At 42.1% G+C, this 20,748-nt stretch overlaps 1 protein-coding gene across 3 annotated transcripts in view; it reads right to left on the bottom strand.

Annotated features, from left to right (window-relative positions):
• Tnr (tenascin R) overlaps nucleotides 1-20,748 on the bottom strand; it is a 400,720-nt gene that overhangs the window by 36,003 nt on the left and 343,969 nt on the right. For all 3 annotated transcript variants that reach the window (XM_074047403.1, XM_074047404.1, XM_074047405.1), the window contains 6 exons: nucleotides 13,186-13,275; nucleotides 11,848-12,111; nucleotides 10,969-11,238; nucleotides 9,746-9,865; nucleotides 8,677-8,823; nucleotides 4,730-4,849 (listed from right to left, as the gene is read on the bottom strand). In XM_074047403.1, the coding sequence (XP_073903504.1) occupies nucleotides 4,730-4,849; nucleotides 8,677-8,823; nucleotides 9,746-9,865; nucleotides 10,969-11,238; nucleotides 11,848-12,111; nucleotides 13,186-13,275 (1,011 nt within the window). The remainder of the gene's footprint in view (nucleotides 1-4,729; nucleotides 4,850-8,676; nucleotides 8,824-9,745; nucleotides 9,866-10,968; nucleotides 11,239-11,847; nucleotides 12,112-13,185; nucleotides 13,276-20,748) is intronic.

Raw genomic sequence — 20,748 nt, 5'->3', positions numbered from 1 at the left:
TCAGAGCTTCATGCTTGCAAAGAAGGTGCTCTACTGGTTACTTTGTAGATGGGGTCTTGCAAACTATTTGCCCTGGCTGGCCTTGAACTGTGATCCTCTCAGCCTCCCAAGTAGCTAGGATTACAGGCATGAGCCACCAGCACCCGGCTTGGAAAAACTCTTTTTATAGGTTATCAAGCCTAGCATCTTATTCCCTACAAGGATCCCCTTTCATCTCTTTTTACATCTTAAGAAAAATATTCCTTCTATGGAAACCAAACTGCCTTTATATCTTCTACTCAGATCTCTGGAGTTACAAAGAACAAGATAAATCCTTTTCCTCCCCAGCATTCTTCCTAATCGAGTGCTCTCCTCTTTAGACTGAGAAAATTCAGCTCCCCTCCCAGCTTCCATTCTATTTATGTGACCATTCTAAAAATCTTCACAATGCTGACTGCTTTTCTCTGGATAGGTAACAATTTATCAGTGTCCTTCCTGAAATGCAAAACTTGGAAGAGAATTGAGAACAATTGAGATGCACTCATCAATGAAACAAACATATCAGTCTCTTCTATTTCTGCCATTTAGATTAATCCATTAGGTTTTTGGACAGCCATATATTATTGTTGTCACATGCTGAGATTATTACTAATCAAAGACATTGTTTATTGCCACCCCATCCAATCTTGCAGAGTTGATTTTTTTGCTCATGGGCAGAGCTTTGCCTTTATTTCTATTGCATTTTGCGTGTTGATTGAGTTTTGGACCACTGTTTTAGTTTATTAAAGTATTTTTGAATTTGAATTCTGTCAATCACAGTTTTGTTTTATACACAAATCATCTCTGAATTCATTCAAGCTGTTGTTAAAACTGTTCATTAGATCAGAGCCAAGTGCTCTATTGGTCAGTTGAAACACTTTTACTCATTCAGTGTTTCAAGTTTCTTGTGGTTCAAAGGTATACAATCAGATTAAAACAATCCAAACTAATCTTTTGGAAGGATATACACAATTCCTGCTTTTATTTTATATTTTTTGCCAGTACTGAGGTTTACACCCAGGGCCTTGAGCTTCCTAGGCAGTCACTTTACCCCTTGAGCCATGCCCTCAGCCCTTTTCTGCTTTAGTTATTTTTCAGATAAGATCTTGGTTTTTTTTTTTTTTAACATACTCCTACCTACACCTCCTGGGATTACAAGCATGAACTACCACACCCAACCCTTATTTTTCTTTTTTCCCCAAGGTGCATTTCATTTTATTTGGTAACTCAATTCTGGAAATATCTCCTAAGGATATAACGCAAAATACAGAAACTGTTTTATGCACAAAATATGTCAAACCTGGCATTGTTTATTTCTATAAAATGTAAGGAACCTAAATATCTTTTAACAATAAGTTATTCATATCTACTACAATCGAGTTTTATTGGGTGTAATAGAATAATACATACAATGGTGAAGGTAGTAATTGACTTATTTAACATGTAGCTACTGTGTACTATGAACTGTTCTAAGTCATTTCTATATTTGTTTCATTTATTTATTTTTTAATTTTTTTATTATTCATATGTGCATACGATGCTTGGGTCATTTCTCTCCCCTCCCCCCACCCCCTCCCTTACCACACACCTCGCCCTTTCCCTCTCCCCGCCAACTCCCTCAATACCCTGCAGAAATTATTTTGCCCTTATCGCTAATTTTGTTGAAGAGAGAGTATAAGCAATAATAGGAAGGAACAAGGGTTTTTGCTAGTTGAGATAAGGATAGCTATACAGGGAGGTGACTCACATTAATTTCGTGTGCATGTGTGTTACCTTCTAGGTTAATTCTTCTTGATCTAACTTTTTCTCTAGTTCCTGGGCCCCTTCTCCAATTGGCGTCAGTTGCTTTTAAGGTATCTGCTTTAGTTTGTCTGCATTGAGGGCAACAAATGCTATCTAGTTTTTTAGGTGTCTTACCTATCCTCACCTCTCCCTTGTGTGCTCTCGCTTTTATCATGTGCTCAAAGTCCAATCACCTTGTTGTGTTTGCCCTTGATCTAATGTCCACATATGAGGGAGAACATACGAATTTTGGTCTTTTGGGCCAGGCTAAACTTACTCAGAATGATGTTCTCCAATTCCATCCATTTACCAGCAAATGATAACATTTCGTTCTTCTTCATGGCTACATAAAATTCCATTGTGTATAGATACCACATTTTCTTGATCTATTCATCAATAGTGGGGCATCTTGGCTGTTTCTATAACTTGGCTATTGTGAATAGTGCTGCAATAAACATGGGTGTGCAGGTGCCTCTAGAGTAACCTGTGTCACAGTCTTTTGGGTATATTCCCAAGAGTGGTATTGCTGGATCATATGGTAGATCAATGTTTAGCTTTTTAAGAAGTCTCCAAATTTTTTTCCAGAGTGGTTGTACTAGTCTACATTCCCACCAACAGTGTAAGAGGGCTCCTTTTTTCCCTGCATTCTCGCCAACACCTGTTGGTGGTGTTGCTAATGATGGCTATTATTAGCATCTATTATTAGTGTGGTTTTAATTTGCATTTCCTTTATTGGTAGAGATGGTGTATGCTTGTTTCATTTAATTTGTACATCTTTTAACTAAAAAATTTTAAAACATTTTTATTAGCATATATTAGAGGGGGAGATTTATCATCATTTCCATACATTTTTAGTGTATCTTGGTTAGATTCATTCCTTCCATCATTCTTCTTCACCCCCTACCCCTACTTAAAATAATTTCAACAAGTTTCATTGCTCTATTTTCATACAAGTATGCAAAGTACGTAAACCATATTCTTCCTCCTTCATCCTCTCCATTTACCTTTCTCCCCCTCCCACTGGCACCCACCCCCCTATTTGGGTCTGTTTTACATTCTAGGCTTTCATTTTTCAAGTGTATATTCATTGTTCAAAGGGGTTTCACCACGGTGTTTCACCCATGAATGTATTGTGTTTTAATCAGATTAACCACCTCTATTACTTTCCCTTCCCCCTATTAATCAACAGCTTTCAGTGTGTTTCATTATCTAGTCCTTATCTTTTTATGTTCTTCTTTGTGACATACTGCCATCAATCACTGCAGTCATAGCAAATTGTGACTGTTCCTCAAACTCCTCATGAGCTCTCATTCCTCGGCAAATGCAGAAAGACTGCTCTTTGTCTTAGAATCCCCTTTCTCTTCAGGTTCTTTCACTTTATCCAAGACCTCCTTCCTTTATTCCCCTCACCACCCTGGCCCTAAATCATAGTGGCCTGTCAGATGTGGCTCACTGTGTCCAGTGCTTGCCCAGGATCCTACCATTGCTCACACCTCGTTGTAACTCTTTACTGCTCTGCATCATCACTTGCAGTGAGTTTCATGAAGATAAGAACTCATACTTTGGTTTTGAATCTTATCACCTTACAGCATATATGGCCCATGGGAGAGTATCAAAAGTGTTTGTTGAATGAGCTGTGAATTGCTATGATAGAGTTGTGTGCCTTGTACCTGACAGCAGGTGTGTCTGGCTGCCTTAAGGGATCAGGGAACCGTTGACAGAAAGTACAGTGTTGAAATTAAGGCTTGCAGGTTGGGTTTCCTAAGCAGACCTGCTGGGAGAGAATTTCCTGGTGGAGGAGGCAGCATGTGCAGAGGCGTGGGAAAGCACTGTCAGAGTTAAGAAATGCTGGGCTGTGACACGCATGGAGGGAGGTAGGAGTTGAGATGGATTGTGCATGAACCCCTAGGCGTTAGGATGTACCCAGAGTAGTGATACCCATTCTTTGAGAAGGGTCATTTGAACGGCTATAGTTCCAGCTAACTACAAATATGATTCCTATTGCATTTTTTCATCTTAACTAAGGACTAAATGATACACAGAATTTTCTAATGCCTTGCTGAAATACAAATGTGCTAACAGATTTGCCAATTAAAAAAAAGACCATGAAGTGTTCTGATGAAACTTATTCGTAGTCAACCTGTGCTAATGTATAGTAACCACTAATTCTTTTCCCTTTTGGTTTGATAGTCTGTTACAGTTTTTGCTTTCCCAAGCTGTGACAATAAGTTGAGGGTTTTTTTGCAGCGTACACAACTGGCTTTCTCTTCCACTTTTGAAAAATCTTCCTGCATTCTGCTTTCTGGAATCCACAACAGTCCTGGATCTCATGTTTAATTTAAGCAGGGAAATAATTTTCCTAAGCCTAGAGACTTGGAGTATGCAATGCTACTTTATTTTGGGCTTCTTTATTCAATTTTAAATGCTGTAAGGTGAGCAAGCAAGATGAAGAAGACATTGAAATTCAATATTTCACATTGGTTCAACCTTTTGTGTTAAAAAGACCAAAACAACAGAAAAGTTTAGCAATTTGGAATCCTTTGTCACCTGTGAATGCATGTTATCGGATCCAATCTTGTCCCACAACTTCAGTGTTTTTCTTGCTCTGTAAATATCTAGAAAATTTTACTTTCTTGTCTGTAGCACTTTGGGGAAAATCTTAGCTCAATTCTGAGTTTTGTCTTCCTGGCATTATTTCTCTGTTTTTGGTGTTTGCCCTTGGTTACAGATTCATCTTTGCCAATTTGTGTAGTGGATAGTTTGCTGAATTTGGGGATATCCTGAGAGGTTTATAGTTTAATTGAAGCACAGAAATTTCCAATCTGTCCCTTAGATGGGAAAAATGTTTTTTCTCTTCACTCCTATACTGGTCTATGATCTCAGTCCCCACCGTCCTCACCTGTCGATGCCTAGGCCTGCAGACACTCACCTGCAAAGTGTGTGAGAACAATGACGTAGTTCTCCACTTCTCCCGTTGGAGCCTTCCACTGCAGCAGGGCTTCCGTGGGAGTGATATTGGTAGCAGTCAGATTCACAGGGTTACCCATGGCTGAAACAGAAGGAGAGTATCAGGTAGAGGTAAGAGGGGCTGCAGCAAATGACCAAATGGCCAGGAGTTTCACTCATGATGTGCACTCACTACACAACGTGGATGGAGACCACTTTCTTTTCTCCCTTCTGGACCCATCAGCCTCTTTCCTTTTTCCCCTTCTTCCTTTCTCTCAAGTATCCAGTTGTCTACTGATTATCTCTGGCTCTTCTTTTTAATTCATTCATTAACTTTTTTTTTGACAGTATAGAGGATTGAACTCAAGGCCTTAAGCTTGATAAACAAGTGTTCTACCACTTGAGTCACGCTCCATAGTCCTTTTGCTTTCAGTTTGATTTTTATATAGGATCTCACATTAACTTTGCCTGGGCAGGTCTTGAACCACAATCCTTCTACCTTGGCCTCTTCAGTAGCTGGGATTACAGAAATGCACCACCATGCCTGGCCTATTAACCTCATACGTAGAGCAAGTGCGATGGAGGATTTCAAGGCATTCTGTTGTATTTTAAATCTTTGCTTTGGAGTAACAAAGACCATGTAGAAATCTTTACAATTCTTTAGTTAATGAAATAGTCATACTTCCTAATCTATGTGAATCTTCAAAAATGCAAGGGTGTGACTTGCAGAAAGATCTTTGTTGACGAACGTCAGAAAGTGTGATGGAAGTGTAGGACAGGAAGTTAGGAGGAACTCAGTGAGGACTTGTGGAGTGACGCATGGAGTGTAGGATGCACCCAGTCATAGCTGTTATTGAAATCTCGCTTCACTTCTCACAGCCTCACTTTGGACCAGCCCAGGAATCCCCTAGGCTTAGGGAGGCCAAGAGTGCCTGTTGAGGGAGAATTTGCTTGTCTTTGGACCATCTCTTTATTTCTTCTCACTCATTCTTTAAGCCTTTGCTTTATTACTGTGCTTCCCTGCCATAAAGTTGGAAATGGATGTCATTTCAACAGTTTAGGTATTAACATAACCTAGGGCTTGTGGTTTTCTTTGGGAACCATATTCACTGTTAAGCTGTTCCTGAACGCACTGGGTTTTTGCTGTTGCTCTTTTGCTTTTTTTCCCCTTTGCTTATGTTCCTCATCACAAACTCATAAAATATAAAATATCTTTATAATTTTAAAATTTAAATTTTATCTATAATCTGTGCCTTCAAAGAATTCTTTGAATGCAACCCATATTAGACTATAGCTGACTTGATTTCTCTGAGACATACATGATACAATGAAGGCATAGTAATTTCTAAAAGTTGTAATATCATAGATATGAAGTCTATAGCAAACAAACAAAGACACTTCTGAGGACCATTTAGTGATGAGAAGTTGCCAAAATAGCTCTGCTTAAACCCGAAGGAGGGTAGTTTGTGTTCATTCACTGTTGAATATCTGCTTTAGGGATACTTGCAGCTTATGGCCAAGGATCTAAGGAATGAGTTTTGACCTCAGTCTGTCCTCTTTAACCTTGGGAGTAGGAGGCTCTTAAAATCCTTTTGATTGTCTTCAATAAGAAAAAGTATAATTTATTTACCATCACTTTCTGGGATTTTCAGGAAGGCAGGAGGAGGGCTTCTTATGGCTCACTGAACATTTCTTTTGGTCAACATTTATTGACCAATACTTTAGTGATAATTTGAGGGTTAGGATCAGATTGCATGAAAAAAGGCAAGTGGGTTATCTGTAGTCACAAACCTCGAAGGAAACTGGGAAATATTAGAGTATTTTATGCTTTCTCTAGAGGAATAATTTTTTATGTTTCTGAAAGAATTGTTTTGGGCCATTTTCCAAAAGATGCTGTTTTGAGCTTGGGAGAACGTCTATAAAAGCAGTGAGGCATTCCAAGGCACGTTTCTCTTGTTCAGGAAATGCCATTCTCCAGGGAAATTAAGCAACATGAGATACCCAGGTGCTTTCTGAACGAAGCAAGGTGGATTTTTCCTATGAGCTATGGAAATGATGGCTTAACTAGGCTATTTGTTCTGGAGGCTGAGGAAAGAAAACTTTGGCTATGTCTTCTAGTGGTTACTACAGCAAATCTTTGCTAGTTCTGGATGGTACACTTGCAGAGAAGGAGTGGTGGTAGAGCTACTGAAGGCACCCTGATCTTGTGCTCATCCAAGGGCTTGTTTTTCAGAGGAAGAAATGGGAGGAAGATTTCTCTCCCTCACTTTCTCATATTGCAAGCTGGTTGTTCCCTCCCACCTCACTTCCTCTGGCTCATCACATAGGAACTCATTGAGTATGCAGGGGAGACCTGGGTCATATAGGTGGGCCTGTTAGAGAATATGGATTACATGGTGTCCTTGCAGGCAACTCTGATGCCACATGAAGCAGCATTGCTGCCACTACTTTACCACAGGTAAGGGAATTATGGCCACGTTGATGCCTACTTCCTTGGATCATAAAGTAAGAGCAAGTGCAGCTATTTGGTGGTTTCTGGCCATATGTAATGAAGAATCTCATGACTCCAATTTCATGTTACTGGAATAACAACTCTTTTCTTCTCTGAGGTGACGTTTTCTTCTCTGTGTCTTTTTTTTTTTTTTGAGTTTTTATATCTTTTTTTTTAATTGTATAGTACTTTTTTTTTTATTATTCTTATGTGCATACAAGGCTTGGTTCATTTCTCCCCCCTGCCCCCACCCCCTCCCTTACCACCCACTCCACCCCCTCCTGCTCCCCCCCCTCAATACCCAGCAGAAACTATTTTGCCCTTATTTCTAATTTTGTTGTAGAGAGAGTATAAGCAATAATAGGAAGGAACAAGGGGTTTTGCTGGTTGAGATAAGGATAGCTATACAGGGCATTGACTCACATTGATTTCCTGTGCATGGGTGTTACCTTCTAGGTTAATTCTTTTTGATCTCACCTTTTCTCTAGTTCCTGTTCCCCTTTTCCTATTGGCCTCAGTTGCTTTAAGGTATCTGCTTTAGTTTCTCTGCGTTAAGGGCAACAAATGCTAGCTAGTTTTTTAGGTGTCTTACCTATCCTCACCCCTCCCTTGTGTGCTCCCGCTTTTATCATGTGCTCATAGTCCAATCCCCTTGTTGTGTTTGCCCTTGATCTAATGTCCACATATGAGGGAGAACATACGATTTTTGGTTTTTTGAGCCAGGCTAACCTCACTCAGAATGATGTTCTCTGTGTCTTTTAAAAAATCAGATGATATTTTAAAATCAGGGTGATTCAGATGTGTGCTCTGAAATTCACCACCACCATGCATCTTTGCAGGGGCACTATTCAACACCGGGTGTGGTGGTGCAGCCTGTAATCCCTGCTACCTGGGAGGCAGAGATTAGGAGGGTCACTGTTTAAGGCCAGCCCAGGCAAAAGAACATGAGACCCTGTCTTAACAAACAAACTGAGTTCATATCTGTAATCCCAGCTACCTGGGAGGTATAGGTAGGAGGATTGCAGTCTGAGGCCAGCCCTGGGTAAAACGCTAGAGACCCTATCCAAATAACAGCAAACAAAAATTGGCTGGGGGTGGGGCTCAAATGGTAGGGCACCTGCCTAGCAAGCATGAAGCATTGAGTTCAAACACCAGTAATGCTGAAAAAACAGAAAAAAGGAAAAAAGAAAAAAAAAAAGGAAAGGGTGCTATTCATACTGTAAGTTCCATGAAAGTTCTTGACCTAAACCAAATAATTCTAAACTCCTCTTATTAGATGGTACAATTCGTGGGGTACAAATTGTCCTGCAGGACATAGTGACTCAGAGGAGGCCCAGGAATGGAACCCCAGATCTCAGAACAACTTCACACTGCTTCTTGTATTTGTTACAGGTCCTCAGCCTGTGTCCTGACCAGATATGACAGGTTGCTGTGCCTACCTGTGTGCACAAGGGTGCAGATGCGCTCGCTCTCCTCCCTGCCACGCACACTGTTGAGGCTGATTTCATATTCAGTAGCTGGGTACAGCCTGGTGATGGTGAATTCTGTCACAGTGTTGGGCACTACTGAGCTGTCCAGCCGTCCCACTAAGGAAGGACAAAATCCACTGTTAAAGTTCAGCATCTCTCTCTCAGTGTGGCCCATGGCACAGCCTACACAGGACGCTGTGTTATGAATTACAGATGGATGTTGGCCCAGCATGCAGTGGGGAGGGAAGGTAAGTGGCTCATAGGTTGGGAATGTGGCAGTTTGAAGGGACCTTGCATACTGGTCCCACCCTTTTATTTTATGGACTTCTTCGAGCAAAGAGAAATGAACTAAGTATTACATGGTTTTTTTTTTTTTTTTAAGAAGCTAGTCTTTGAGAAGTTATGTTAAGACAGTATAGAGGGCATAGCTGCAGAGAGTTCTATGCAGCCCAGAGACAGGGTAACCTGAAATGCTGTCCTGTGCCTGGCTGAAGTGAGCATGCCTCACTTGCTTAACAATGCCACATGCACTAGCAATAGCTGGCAGGATGCGCGTGAGTCTGGGCCAGCTTCCTCTGACTCACAACTTGGCTAGAGTGGCAAAATTAGGACCATACTACCATGGATCCCTGCCTTAAAGTGCCATCTGGTTCTGCTGAGTCTTTAGCCATCCCCCAGATTCTAGTCTTAGCCTTTACTCTATCAGGAAAGTACACATGGCCCTGGCTCATGGCAAAATCTTTTAGAGCTCTTTGTTTCCCATTGTACAGCCTACATAATGCTGACCATTATCTCTGCTGCTGAAGGGCCTGATTTTTGGGGTGAATTTAATCAAGCTTTATTTTGAGAGGAGTTGGTGACTACTGGGTTTCTTGGCTGCTCCTTTTTGACACGCTCTCATTTGGAGGGGGCATGCCACAGGCTGGAGGCAAAAGGCAAGCTGGGATAGCTGTCCTGCAGGATAGGATAGCTTTCTCATAATAATCTTCATCCAGCTCCAAATCCCATTCATCTTTAAGAAATAAAATCACTTTATTACCTTGGGTGGGCCGATATGATACTCGGTAGTAATCAAAAGATGCAACAGGAGGGCTCCAGGAGACCATCACTGAGTCCTTGGTCACATTGCTAATGGTGATGTCTTTGGGGGGATCAATTCCTATGAAGACCCAGGTGGTTATGGGAAAAAGACAGAAATCATGGTTTGAAAAAGGGATTTCTATCCCTAGTTTTATGTTAACCAATGGTGCCAATGGTATCCCAGAGGCACACATGACTCTGCTATGTATTGGTGCATCCTTAAAACCATGATCTCATCCAAAGTATTGTAGATATGTCCAAATCCATGTTCATAAAAATTTTAACAACAAAAAGCTAAGCTGGCAAGGTCTGCACCTGTGCAGTGAATATTACCTATATGAAAGCCAATTAGGAACTTTCTTTTAAGTCAGTATGTTTTGCTTTGAATTGGGAATAACATAGTTATTTTCCCTCAGGGAAACTTCTCTTGGAAAAACCCAACTTTGGTGTGATCTCTTATTTTTTTAGCAGCCACCCACTTTTGGTTCAATTTGGAAAAACTGCCTATTGACTATAGAGGGATTTCAGAGCACAAGCCCAGAGCAAATCCATTTTCCGAAATTGTATTTCATTTGTGCATTTTTTTGACCACTAGGGAATCACAGGGTTGAATCAACTAAGAGCTTAATCCACTTGTCCAGATTGTGAGTTCTCAGTATGTAAGGAACTATATGAACACATTGTTCTTATGCGCATACACCTCATACTGGAGATTGTACTTGGGAATGACACAATGGAAATGGCCCAATTCATTGCAGAATGTCTGTGTTTTCCAAACAATGTGCCAATGAACCCCGTTTTCTGAGTGCTATGGTTGCATGTTAGTTCTGTGTGATTCTAAGGAAGCATCATTTGCATCCATGATCTAGTTGAGCAGTCAGGAGATGGCTCTCCAGAATAGGAACAAGTGTCTCTTCACTCTCAGGGGATTCCTTTGGAGACTAGCTTTCTCTTAAGCTGGTGGATCTTTGGATCAATGCATTTAAGTCTTGACCTCCTCAGGACATTTCCAAATGAGAATTTCCCATCTTATGCATCACTGGAAGAAGTAACCATTCCAGAACAGTTTGCATAGAGGCAGTCTCCTACTGCTTGAGTGTTTCCCTTTATAAATTTCAATGAATTGTTAAAGACTACTGGGAGAACCCATTCACCAACTGCTGTCAAGACTTTCAGCCTTACCTGTGGTGATAGAGCCCATGATGGGCTCAGAGGTCACTGTGCCATGAATAGCCACCAGGTTCACTATATACTCGGTGGCTGGCTGCAGATCTGTCAGGACAGCATGCCTCTTGGTAGCATCTAAGGAGACCTCTGTCATCTCTTCCTCTTCATCCCTGGGGCTGTAGTTCAGAATGAGTCTGTCTGCTGGAGGAGATGGGTCACTCCAGGTGATATTGACACTGGAGGAGGTCACATGAGAAAAGTGCAAATGCGAGATAGGGCGGAAGCCTGAAAAGCAGAAAAGATGGACAGTTCTGAAACACTTGTGGTGTGGTAGGCCATTGGGCTAGAAGAGTCACTTGACTAAAGGAACATGCCTTCCTTGATAACGAGGCCTGCATCTTTACCCACGTGCCAGAGGCACCATCTCCCCACTTTTCAGACCTGTCCACTCTATTCTTCTGGAGCTATTTACTGAAAATGAATTCTGATAGAACTAAAAACACCTCCGTGAGTTATTCATAATACTGATACATTTACTGATGTAAAATTTCTATCCTGGAAGGAATTTGACATGATCACATGGATCCTCAGAATGTCCACTGATTTAGTGCAGGCAGGGATAAAATGGACAGATTAATTACTATGTTCAGGTTATAGAAACCAGACACAAATGTTCAGGCATATGACATCCTTGCTCACCTCTCCCCTTTACTGCCATCCAATCCCTCTTGATGCATGTATTAGTTTTCCCTCTCTTTTTTTCCCCTATCCATCTTTTTTTTTCTCTTTTCTCTGAAGGAAATGGGGCTTTGGAAAAGTGGGTTGCCTGGATGACCTTTCACACTAAGATCCATTAATACTTGAACATAGCTAGGATTTCTGCCACCCTGGTACCTGTGAAGGCATCCACAGTGGATTCCAGGCTCTGCTGTCGACCTCTCTCAGCAATGATGGAAATGATGTACTCTGCTCCAGGCTCTAGATCTGTCAGTGTGTATGAAGTCCTGTCCTTGGGCACAGTGACTTCAGAAGCAATCCCAGAGGATGGGGTAAAGGTAATTCGGTAGTGGTCAATAGGGCCACTGGCCTCGGTCCAGATGAGGGAGATGGAGGTTTCCGAGGAGGCTGTCACCATGAGGTCTCGGGGACTATCGAGTTCTGTGGATCAACACAAGTGGCCCATTTTACACAGGTTTCTCAGATAGCCAGTACTTATTGGGTCACTTTCTGTGCTTTCCAGCTAAGAGCAAATCTGTTGACCATTAGCACTAGCTTGCCATTGCTAACACTTATCTCACATTTTGTTAAACAGCTTCTTTGAAAGATGGCACACAGATGGACAATTTACAGAAGGACATTATTAGCTCCAATACTACTGGATGATATCCACCTCTGGAACTAAACTGACTGCTGATTTTCAAGCCCTTCATATTCATCATCACTCAGCCTCTCTCAGTAAGCACACCAGGCAAAATAGGAGCCACTGCCAAGAAGGGTTAGGCCATTCCTACATCAGTAGTTTCCCTTGGATCCCTTCCTTCTCTGTCCCTGAGGTTATTTTGACTTGGCCTAACCATGGGTCTATAGGTATTTGGATCTGAGGACCCGTGGAGAGTCCTGTCCATGTGTTTCTGTAGTGAGATTGTCTATGCTAGACTGAACCTTGGGGACAGGGATTGGTCTCAAATCTCCAGTCTAGCCCAGCCCAGGCTGTTTCTATCTAAGCTATTGGAGTGACTTTGAAATTTACCAAGGACTTAGAAGTAATAGGGTTGGATCCTGGAGCTGCAAAGGTCTCAAGTGGACTTCTCTACTGCTTCTGGACTTACTGGGTTGCTTCTAAATCTAGACATCTGTGTCAATGGCCTTATTGAGGGTCTTTGCATACAGACTGAGGACATCTCATTCTGCATTATATGGGGTGGTCTAGGTAGAAATATAACCTTTACAGCACCATGGTATCGGGAATTTTTACCTCTGCTTCTCACAGCTTGGGCAACCCTTCAGGTCTGGGGGACCAGCACAGATCTATGTGGAGGAGAATGGGACTCTATCCTGCATGTCGGATGTCAGAGGACAGGCATAAGGTGACTGTTGTCAATGGGCTGAGTTAACACCAGGGCCCTGTCCACTGGGGGCAGTGACTTCTGACTGATCCTGGCAGAACAAGCCTCTGTGGATGCTCAGGCTTACAGGCTAACCTGGTCACCTGTTAACCATCCTCCTACTCACCAGTCCTGGCATTCATGGTGGCTGGCACACTTTGTTGTGAGTTCATGACAGCAGATATTCCAACTCCATACTCAGTGCCAGGTACCAAATCTATCAGTAGACGCAGAGACAAACATTATTCTGTGTGTATGTCAGGGTTGGGGAGGCTGAAAGGAGGGAAGAAAATGAGTTTAGACTTCTGTTTAGTTCTCTTTGAGCCTGCTCCTAATTTAACTATTAGGAAATCCCAATATCACTACTTAGGAAATCTGTATGAAGTCAATAGGATGAACTGGCCAGTACACAGTTTCCTGCTTACTGCTGGTCTTAGAAAGGCAGCAAATCTGCCCTTGTCAGTGATCTTTAGAATTTTGCTCACATATGGAAGCTCTCCCTTTGTATATGGAGTCTCAGGTTGGCCAGATCGGGTAGGGGGTTTCTTGTTTAAGCTATGAGTTGGGAGAAGTGTGTGTAATTGAGAGGGACAGTGTTGATGTGGGCTTTTAAAGCATTTCTTGAGTATATGAGAGCCATGCTGTCCTTCATATATATAGGAGCTAGGTTCCTTCTAGAGAGCCAGAGTGACTGGACTTTCCTTTGAATGTGGGATAGTCAGGCCTTTAGTGTAGTGGCATGCAGAAGCTCAGTTATTGAGAACACCCCCCCAACATCAGTAATTCAGGCCCAGGGAATTTAAAGCTATGGATCCCCTTTTAGGATGACCTCTTTCTTGTGGACACTGAGAGGATGGAGGAAATGCAAAATTATTCAACTAAAGGGCACATGCCTCCCGGAAAATCCTTTTGGTGTTGATTACAAAAGATCATGACAGGTTCTCAGAATTTTCAGAGTTCTCTGGAGTCTGTCCCTCTCTTGTTACATTCATTTTGAGACCAACTGGTTTGATTGGTGTATTAATTTCCTATTGCTGCTGTGACAAATCACCAGAATGTAGTGGCCTACAACAATACAAATTTATGATTTTATAATCCACGAGGTCTGAATTCCAAAATGGCTTGTCAGGGTTGCACTCTTGCTGGGGGAATCTCTTTTTTTGTATTTTTCAGCTTGTAGAGGCTACCTACTTTCCTTGGCTCACAGACTCTAACACCATCTTCAAAACCAGCAGCGTAGCATTATCAAATCTGTTTCTCTGAGCTTGGCTTCCATCACCACACATACTCTGACTCTTACCTCCCTGCATCCATCTTATAAGGACCCTTGTGATTATATTGACCCACTCAAATAGGATAATTCAAATAGGGTAATTTCCCCATTTCAAGGTCTTTTATCATGCCAGCAAAGTTTCTTTTGCCATGTAAGGTAACATTCACAGGTACTAGGGATTGGAATATGGACATCTTTGGAATATGGACCATTATTACATCTACCACAACTGACATCATACTCATCCTCATTTATTAAAAGTAAGATTGCAGAAAAATGAAACAAAATCAAATTATCATCCCAGAGGGTCTCTAATCATCAGTTCTTCTGGTAAGCTCTTTATGAAGCCTTGTGTGGACTCCCCAGAACCATGAACTATTTTGTAATGTTATCCTGAATTTATATAACACTTGTGCTTTTCAAAATTGAATGTGTTTTGGGGTCTTGTTACAACCTCCTCAGAAAGTTTGGATGGGTAATCTTTTCTTCATCTCTGTTAGTTTCCCATGGCTATTGTTGTAAGTTATTGCAAACTGTGGCTTAAAGCAAGAGAAATTTATTCTCTCACAGTTCTGCAGGCTAGAAGAATGAAAGCAAGGTATCAGCAGGGTCATATTCCCTTTGATGGTTCAGTGTGTGTGCAAGAATCCTTCTTTGCTTCTTCCTGGCCCTTGATGGGTTACTTGCAGGTCTTGGTATTCCTTGGCTTGCATCTGCATCACTACAGTCTCTTTCTCTATTGTCCTGATGCATTCTGTGTGTCTTTGTCTCATCTTCTTGTAAGGATACAAGTCACACTGGATTAGGGACCACCCTAAAATGTCAATTTAACTTGATTATATCGCCAAAGACTATTTCCAAATAAGGTAATTTCTGTAGGTTCTGGGTGGACATGAATTTTTGAGAGAACACTATATTTAACTCAGTATGTCATCTTTTTATAAAAAGAAACTGAGGCATGGAGAATGTCTATGACCAGTTAGAGATGACTTCCAGACTTCTGCCCTCAGGGTTCAAAGCCTTTAGGAGGACCAGGAATTATCCACCCCCCCACCCCCCATCCCTGCCTTACTGGTTCCCCAGGGTAGCTGTGACTTCTCTGAGGTAATAGAAATGATTTTGATAGGAAATGCTTTGAGCAACCTTCCCTTAGCCATATAGCCTATGGCTTGGTTCAGATCAGGGGAATGCTGAATGGTGAGCAGAAGTTTTCACTCCACCCCATAGCTTTTGTAGAGGTCACACAATAAATATCCCTGTGTGGGAATAGGGCAGAACCTACCTGGTCTTACTGGTCAGCTTCCCTTGAAGGAATGCAGCCCCAAGCCCTGGCTGGGTAGGATGAGAATCAGCCCTCTTTTTCCCTTCCCAAACCAGCTCCATTCCTTCCCTCTTACTTCCTTCTTTTTCTACAGTGTCAACATGAGTGCAGGTGGAGTTTGAAATTTGACACTTTTTGAAGTCTGATCTACTACATTTTATATTCAAGCTCTTCCAACTTCCACATGTGGAACTGTAGTTATTTTGGGCCTTAGTTTCTGTAGCATGGGAATAATATCAGGTTTTGGACTTTTGAGTCCTTGTGTGTGTGTGTGTGTGTGTGTGGTCTCATCAGCTATAAAAAAGTGCCCCAGGCAGGTATACCTGTTATGAGTTTGCTAAGGCTTAGCTTGTTGGCTGTGATGGAAATCAATGCCAACAGGTGTTAGTAAGGAGCTCACCATGGCTGGGCTGAGTACCCATCTCTAGATCGAGTGAGACTGCAACGCCCCCAGATCTGTTCAAAGCACATATTTATCTCTGTCAATATGCTCAGTGAGTCCTGGGTACATCCTTGGTTGGAGAAATTAGATTACCTTTGGGACATAAAATACTTTTCTCAGGCAACTGATTGAGACCTTCAATTGCCTATAATGAAGTAGAAATTCTCCAACGTAGATGAAGGGTGACAGATCGAGGGAGTCAGACAGAAATTATAGTTGCTGAACGGATCTAACATGTACCGTTTCCATCAGAGTTTCTTATTTATGAGGCTTAAATGCAATATTTAATAATTTATGATAGAATCATCTTCTCCCAGAAAATGGCAGAGCAGAATTTAAAGTGCTCTCTTCCCAGGTTTTCTGTCTAGGGGATGGAGAAGTGGGACTCGCTTATAGGTCTGTGCCTGCTGCTTGCCTTTGATTTTCAACAGCTTTCTTCCTGTGCTACAAGTGAATTGTTGTTCTTTTCCAGCAAGTAAAATGCAACTCTACTGCAGAAGAGAATGTGTATCCGAGGTGTATCTAGTGCATTTCTCTATCAGACTCTGAGTACTTTTAGGGATTTCTCGCTTTAAAGACCCTATTGCTCTCTATAAATGCTCCCTCTATTTTTTCATCCAGCTCCTGCAAAAGGTAGCATAAAAACACTCTGTTTCCTTTCTTAACAGAAAGAGTGTCCCATAGGAAGCCACCATTCTCCATCCCTTATAGAACTTCCTTTGTTCATCTTGGAGGTTGGCACTTTCCTGTACTCTTTCTCTGAATCCCTAAAGCAAATAGCTCATCCACTCAACAAATATTATTCAGGGCCTCCTTTATGTCAGGCACAAGACTGTGGACACCAGTTGAATGGAACAGACATCACCCGTGCCCTTTGAAGGATCAAAAGGAATTTGTACTGAAAAAGTAGATTATTTATTGAATACTGATAATATGCCAAGCATTGAGCTACATGCAATAGGTAATTTAGAAGAATAATGAAGAAGAAAGAGTGGGCAGATAGAAGGAGTGTAAAATAAAGAATTTATTTTTAGTGGTTCTGGAGTTTGAACTCAGGGCCTCACACTTGCTAGGCAGACATACCCCACCCCTTTTTTCTTTAGTTATTTTTTGGGATAAGGTCTCATGTTTTTGCTTGGGTCAGCCTGGATCATGATCCTCCAATTTACTCTGTCCATGTAGCTGGGATAACAGGTGCATACTACCACATTTAGCTTTTAATTGATGAGATGGGGTCTTTTTGCCTAGGTTGACCTCGAACCATGATCCTCCCAATCTCTGCTTCCTAAGTAGCTGGGATTATAGGTTTGAGCTATCACACCAGGCTAAGAACAAAGAATTTTTGAGTGTCTAATGGTGAAGAGAATCTCTAGATTCTTAGAGATTAATGAATGTTATCTTATTTAATTCCCCTGGCACTCTGGGGGCAAAGCAAAGAGAGCTTCAGAGAAGTTTTATGCCTTGACCAAGATCACAAAGCTAATATAAGATAAAGCTTGGTTTAGAACCCAAGTCCCTTGCTCTTTCTGGTCCCTGTCCCTAAGAGTCTTACAGGTTGGCACTGGGGACTGAAGTAAGTGAACTGAGATTTAGGAGGGATTTACTATGACACTGTGGGCTGCTAAAAGCAGCTTCAAAGAGGCATGGAATCAGCATGAGCTGAGAGAAGGAATTTAAGTTGGATCTTGAAAGGTAGCTGAGATTAAGATAGGTAGAGGGAAGGGAAAATGGAATTCTCTGGTGATTGAAATAGGGTATGGTTAGCAGTAATAGGTTAATTAGGGCTATAGAGCAATGAGAATGAGAAAATTCACTTGCACTGCAAAGACTGTGATGATAAAGGCAGAATGATTCACCTCCCTGTTTAGGAAAGCTATTCTTTTAAAAAAAATTTTAAACATTTTTATTTTTCATTATTGTTGTACTAGGGGTACATTTTGACATCTACAAAAGTTTTTACAATGTATCATAGTTGAATTTACCCACTCCATTATTCTCCCCTATTTCCCCTCCACTCCTCTCCCCAATTCCTGGAATAGTTTCAACAGGTTTTCATGCTTGCTACTGCTAGCGGGGAAAATGGTGCACAGAAAGAGGCTCAAGAAACTGTAATTGTTGTCTTTTACCAGCAAAAACACAAATAAGACCCTTGTTGTCTGTAGGCTTGGTTGCATTCAGGTGAACATGAAGAAATATGGATCCTTCCCATCTCTGAATCTCTGGGCTCATCTACAAGTGTTCAGAAAGCTCAAGTCTACCAACTTGGGATAGAGGTTTGATTGGCCCCAGTGCATTGGATGGGGATACCTGCCATCATAGGATGTGAAAAACCCAGGGCCCTGTCCCCACAGAGCTTGCAGTCACTATCTTAATTTGAACAGTTCATGCTGAGGCAGAACAGCGAAAATTATTCATCAAAACCAGGACCTAATAAAGGTCTAGCCAAAGGGAAATCTTCCACTGGTGGAATTTGAAGGCCTGCAGTCTCATATAAGGAGAAATATTTGGAGACAGAGGCTCTTCCGAGAGCTCTTGAAATCACACTAGACAGGTAAGAATCTGCTCTTGAGTTAAATGGAGAACTGAGCTCCAAGGCACCCACCCTCATCTTGAACAAGAGAAGATGCTTCTTTAGGTTTTCCTGAATGGATCAGGCTTTTGAGGACATCTCTCTGCTTTTTTTGGGTGATTTCAAGGGAAGCAGTCAACTCCATCCTGATTATAAGCCCATATTTTAAAAAATATATAATAACACTGAGGAGCATCCTCTGGTGGAGCTTTCTTGTGAAATTAGTGAAGAACAGCTCATCAGCCCCCGTCCTACAGGAACACTCCACTTCTAGGTCTTCATTGCAAACAAGTGCTCTTTGCTGAAGAAGCCAAAGCAGAGTTGAGACATTTCCACCTGACTTTTCTCCTGGTTCTTGTTTTCAAGACTTCTCACAAGTAAGAGATAGACACCCTTATGCACCAGCCCTGCCCTGCCCTTCTTCTGCTTGAGTCTCTGTAGCCCACTCCCTACCTTCCTGCCCCCTTACAGGTGACATTCTCTTAGAGGATGCCTTACCAAAGTAACCACTTGGAGTCACTGTGACTTTGCCCAAAGAAGGCTGAGCACAATCTGCCCAGGCCCCCAGGCCTGGCACTTGGCCCCCTCCTCTTCAGAAGAGCCTGTAGGGTGTGGCAGGCCTGACTCTGGGTTTGGCTTTAGTGCACTGGCATGTCAGGGGAGGATAGATAGGGTTAAGTGGACATCAAGTTCCTTGGTCAGCACTGAGTTGCCATCTGGACTCCTGGAGTGTTGGATTTCTTCATGGAGAATCCTCCTGGGACGAACATCACCTGTCTATGCACTTTGAGGAGCTCACCTTCCCACCAGTAGACCCCATCTTGATCCTGAGAAGGAAATGGGCGTGGAGGTAGGTGGTTCCTGTCCTATGTCCCCAGCAAGCAGAGGCCTTCAAGGCCCTGATTGGGACATGCTTGGAGACCCCAATTGCGTGTTTGTGTGTATGTGTGTTTGTCTGTGTACACATGTTGTGTGTATACTTGTGTGGTATGTAAGTGTATATGTATACATGTGAGTGTGTGTTTGAGTGGGCATATGAATGTGTGGTTGTGTGAATGTGAGTACATATGTACACGTGTGTATTTGTGTGGTCATGTGAGTATGTATGTGTGTGTGAGTGGCTGTGTGGCTGGCTGTAAGTCTTTGTTTTCTTGCAGTCCTATGCTCATATTGTAATGTCTGTAGGTCCTGGGTTTCTTAAGCCCCGTTGGTTGGTATTTTTCCTGATCAGCAGCCTGTTAACTGAAGCTAGAGGTACAGGGTGCAGGGAGGTGGCTTCCTGGTTGCATGCACCATACCAACAAGCTCCTTTCATCTAGCTTCCTGGTCATAGGGATCCTCAATGTGGCCTCTGTCCAGTTTAAGAGAGAGAGAGAGCATATACTTCTGTTCTCCTGGTACAATACTGTGCCACAGTAGCCTTTCTGACACAGTGGCCAGAGTGGAGTTTACAACTCGCTTTAGTCCCAGGCAGAGAGGCCATTTCTTTGATCACATTACAGTTGGGGACCCAGAGCCTCCTTCCTTCTGTCCCTTGCTCCCCTGCTCCTTCTACCAGTAGTCTTTCATATGGCTCATTGTCAGAAAACACAATGGGGCTGCCTGTGCCTGTTGCATGGTGCTAGGTTCTACCTTGGAGGGGTCTTGTTGAGCCTGTAAGCTGTGTAGCACTCAGGAACCCCTTGGGGACTCCAAGTATGTTACACAGCAAAGCAGACATGACCCAATCTAAGAGGCTGAGCCTAAAAAAGACTTGTCATAAAGGACACAGAAGCTATCAGAGCAGGGAAAAAAATGTCACTGTGTCTGTTGTTAAGAAACAAATTTATAGTTGAGAGGGAATTCTCTGGGCATTACTTATAGAGAATAATGGGAGAAATCTATGGTATTTTATTTTATTATTTTTTTCACCTGATTTACTTCATTTTATTTATTAAATCTATGGCATTTTAGAAGCTGGCCTGGGCTCTGTGTTGCAAAGAGCAGGGTTTTGGAGGGGATAGGAAGGAGTGTGCTTGCTCCAAGCCCTCTAAATGACTCAGAACCTCCAGAGTCAAGAAGGGCCTGGATTTCAATGGTGGCCTC

Source organism: Castor canadensis, chromosome 11, assembly GCF_047511655.1.
Source record: "Castor canadensis chromosome 11, mCasCan1.hap1v2, whole genome shotgun sequence".
In the NCBI taxonomy this organism is placed as follows: domain Eukaryota; kingdom Metazoa; phylum Chordata; class Mammalia; order Rodentia; family Castoridae; genus Castor; species Castor canadensis.
The sequence above is the reverse complement of the archived record's forward strand: the minus strand, read 5'-3'. Positions and strand labels throughout refer to the sequence as shown.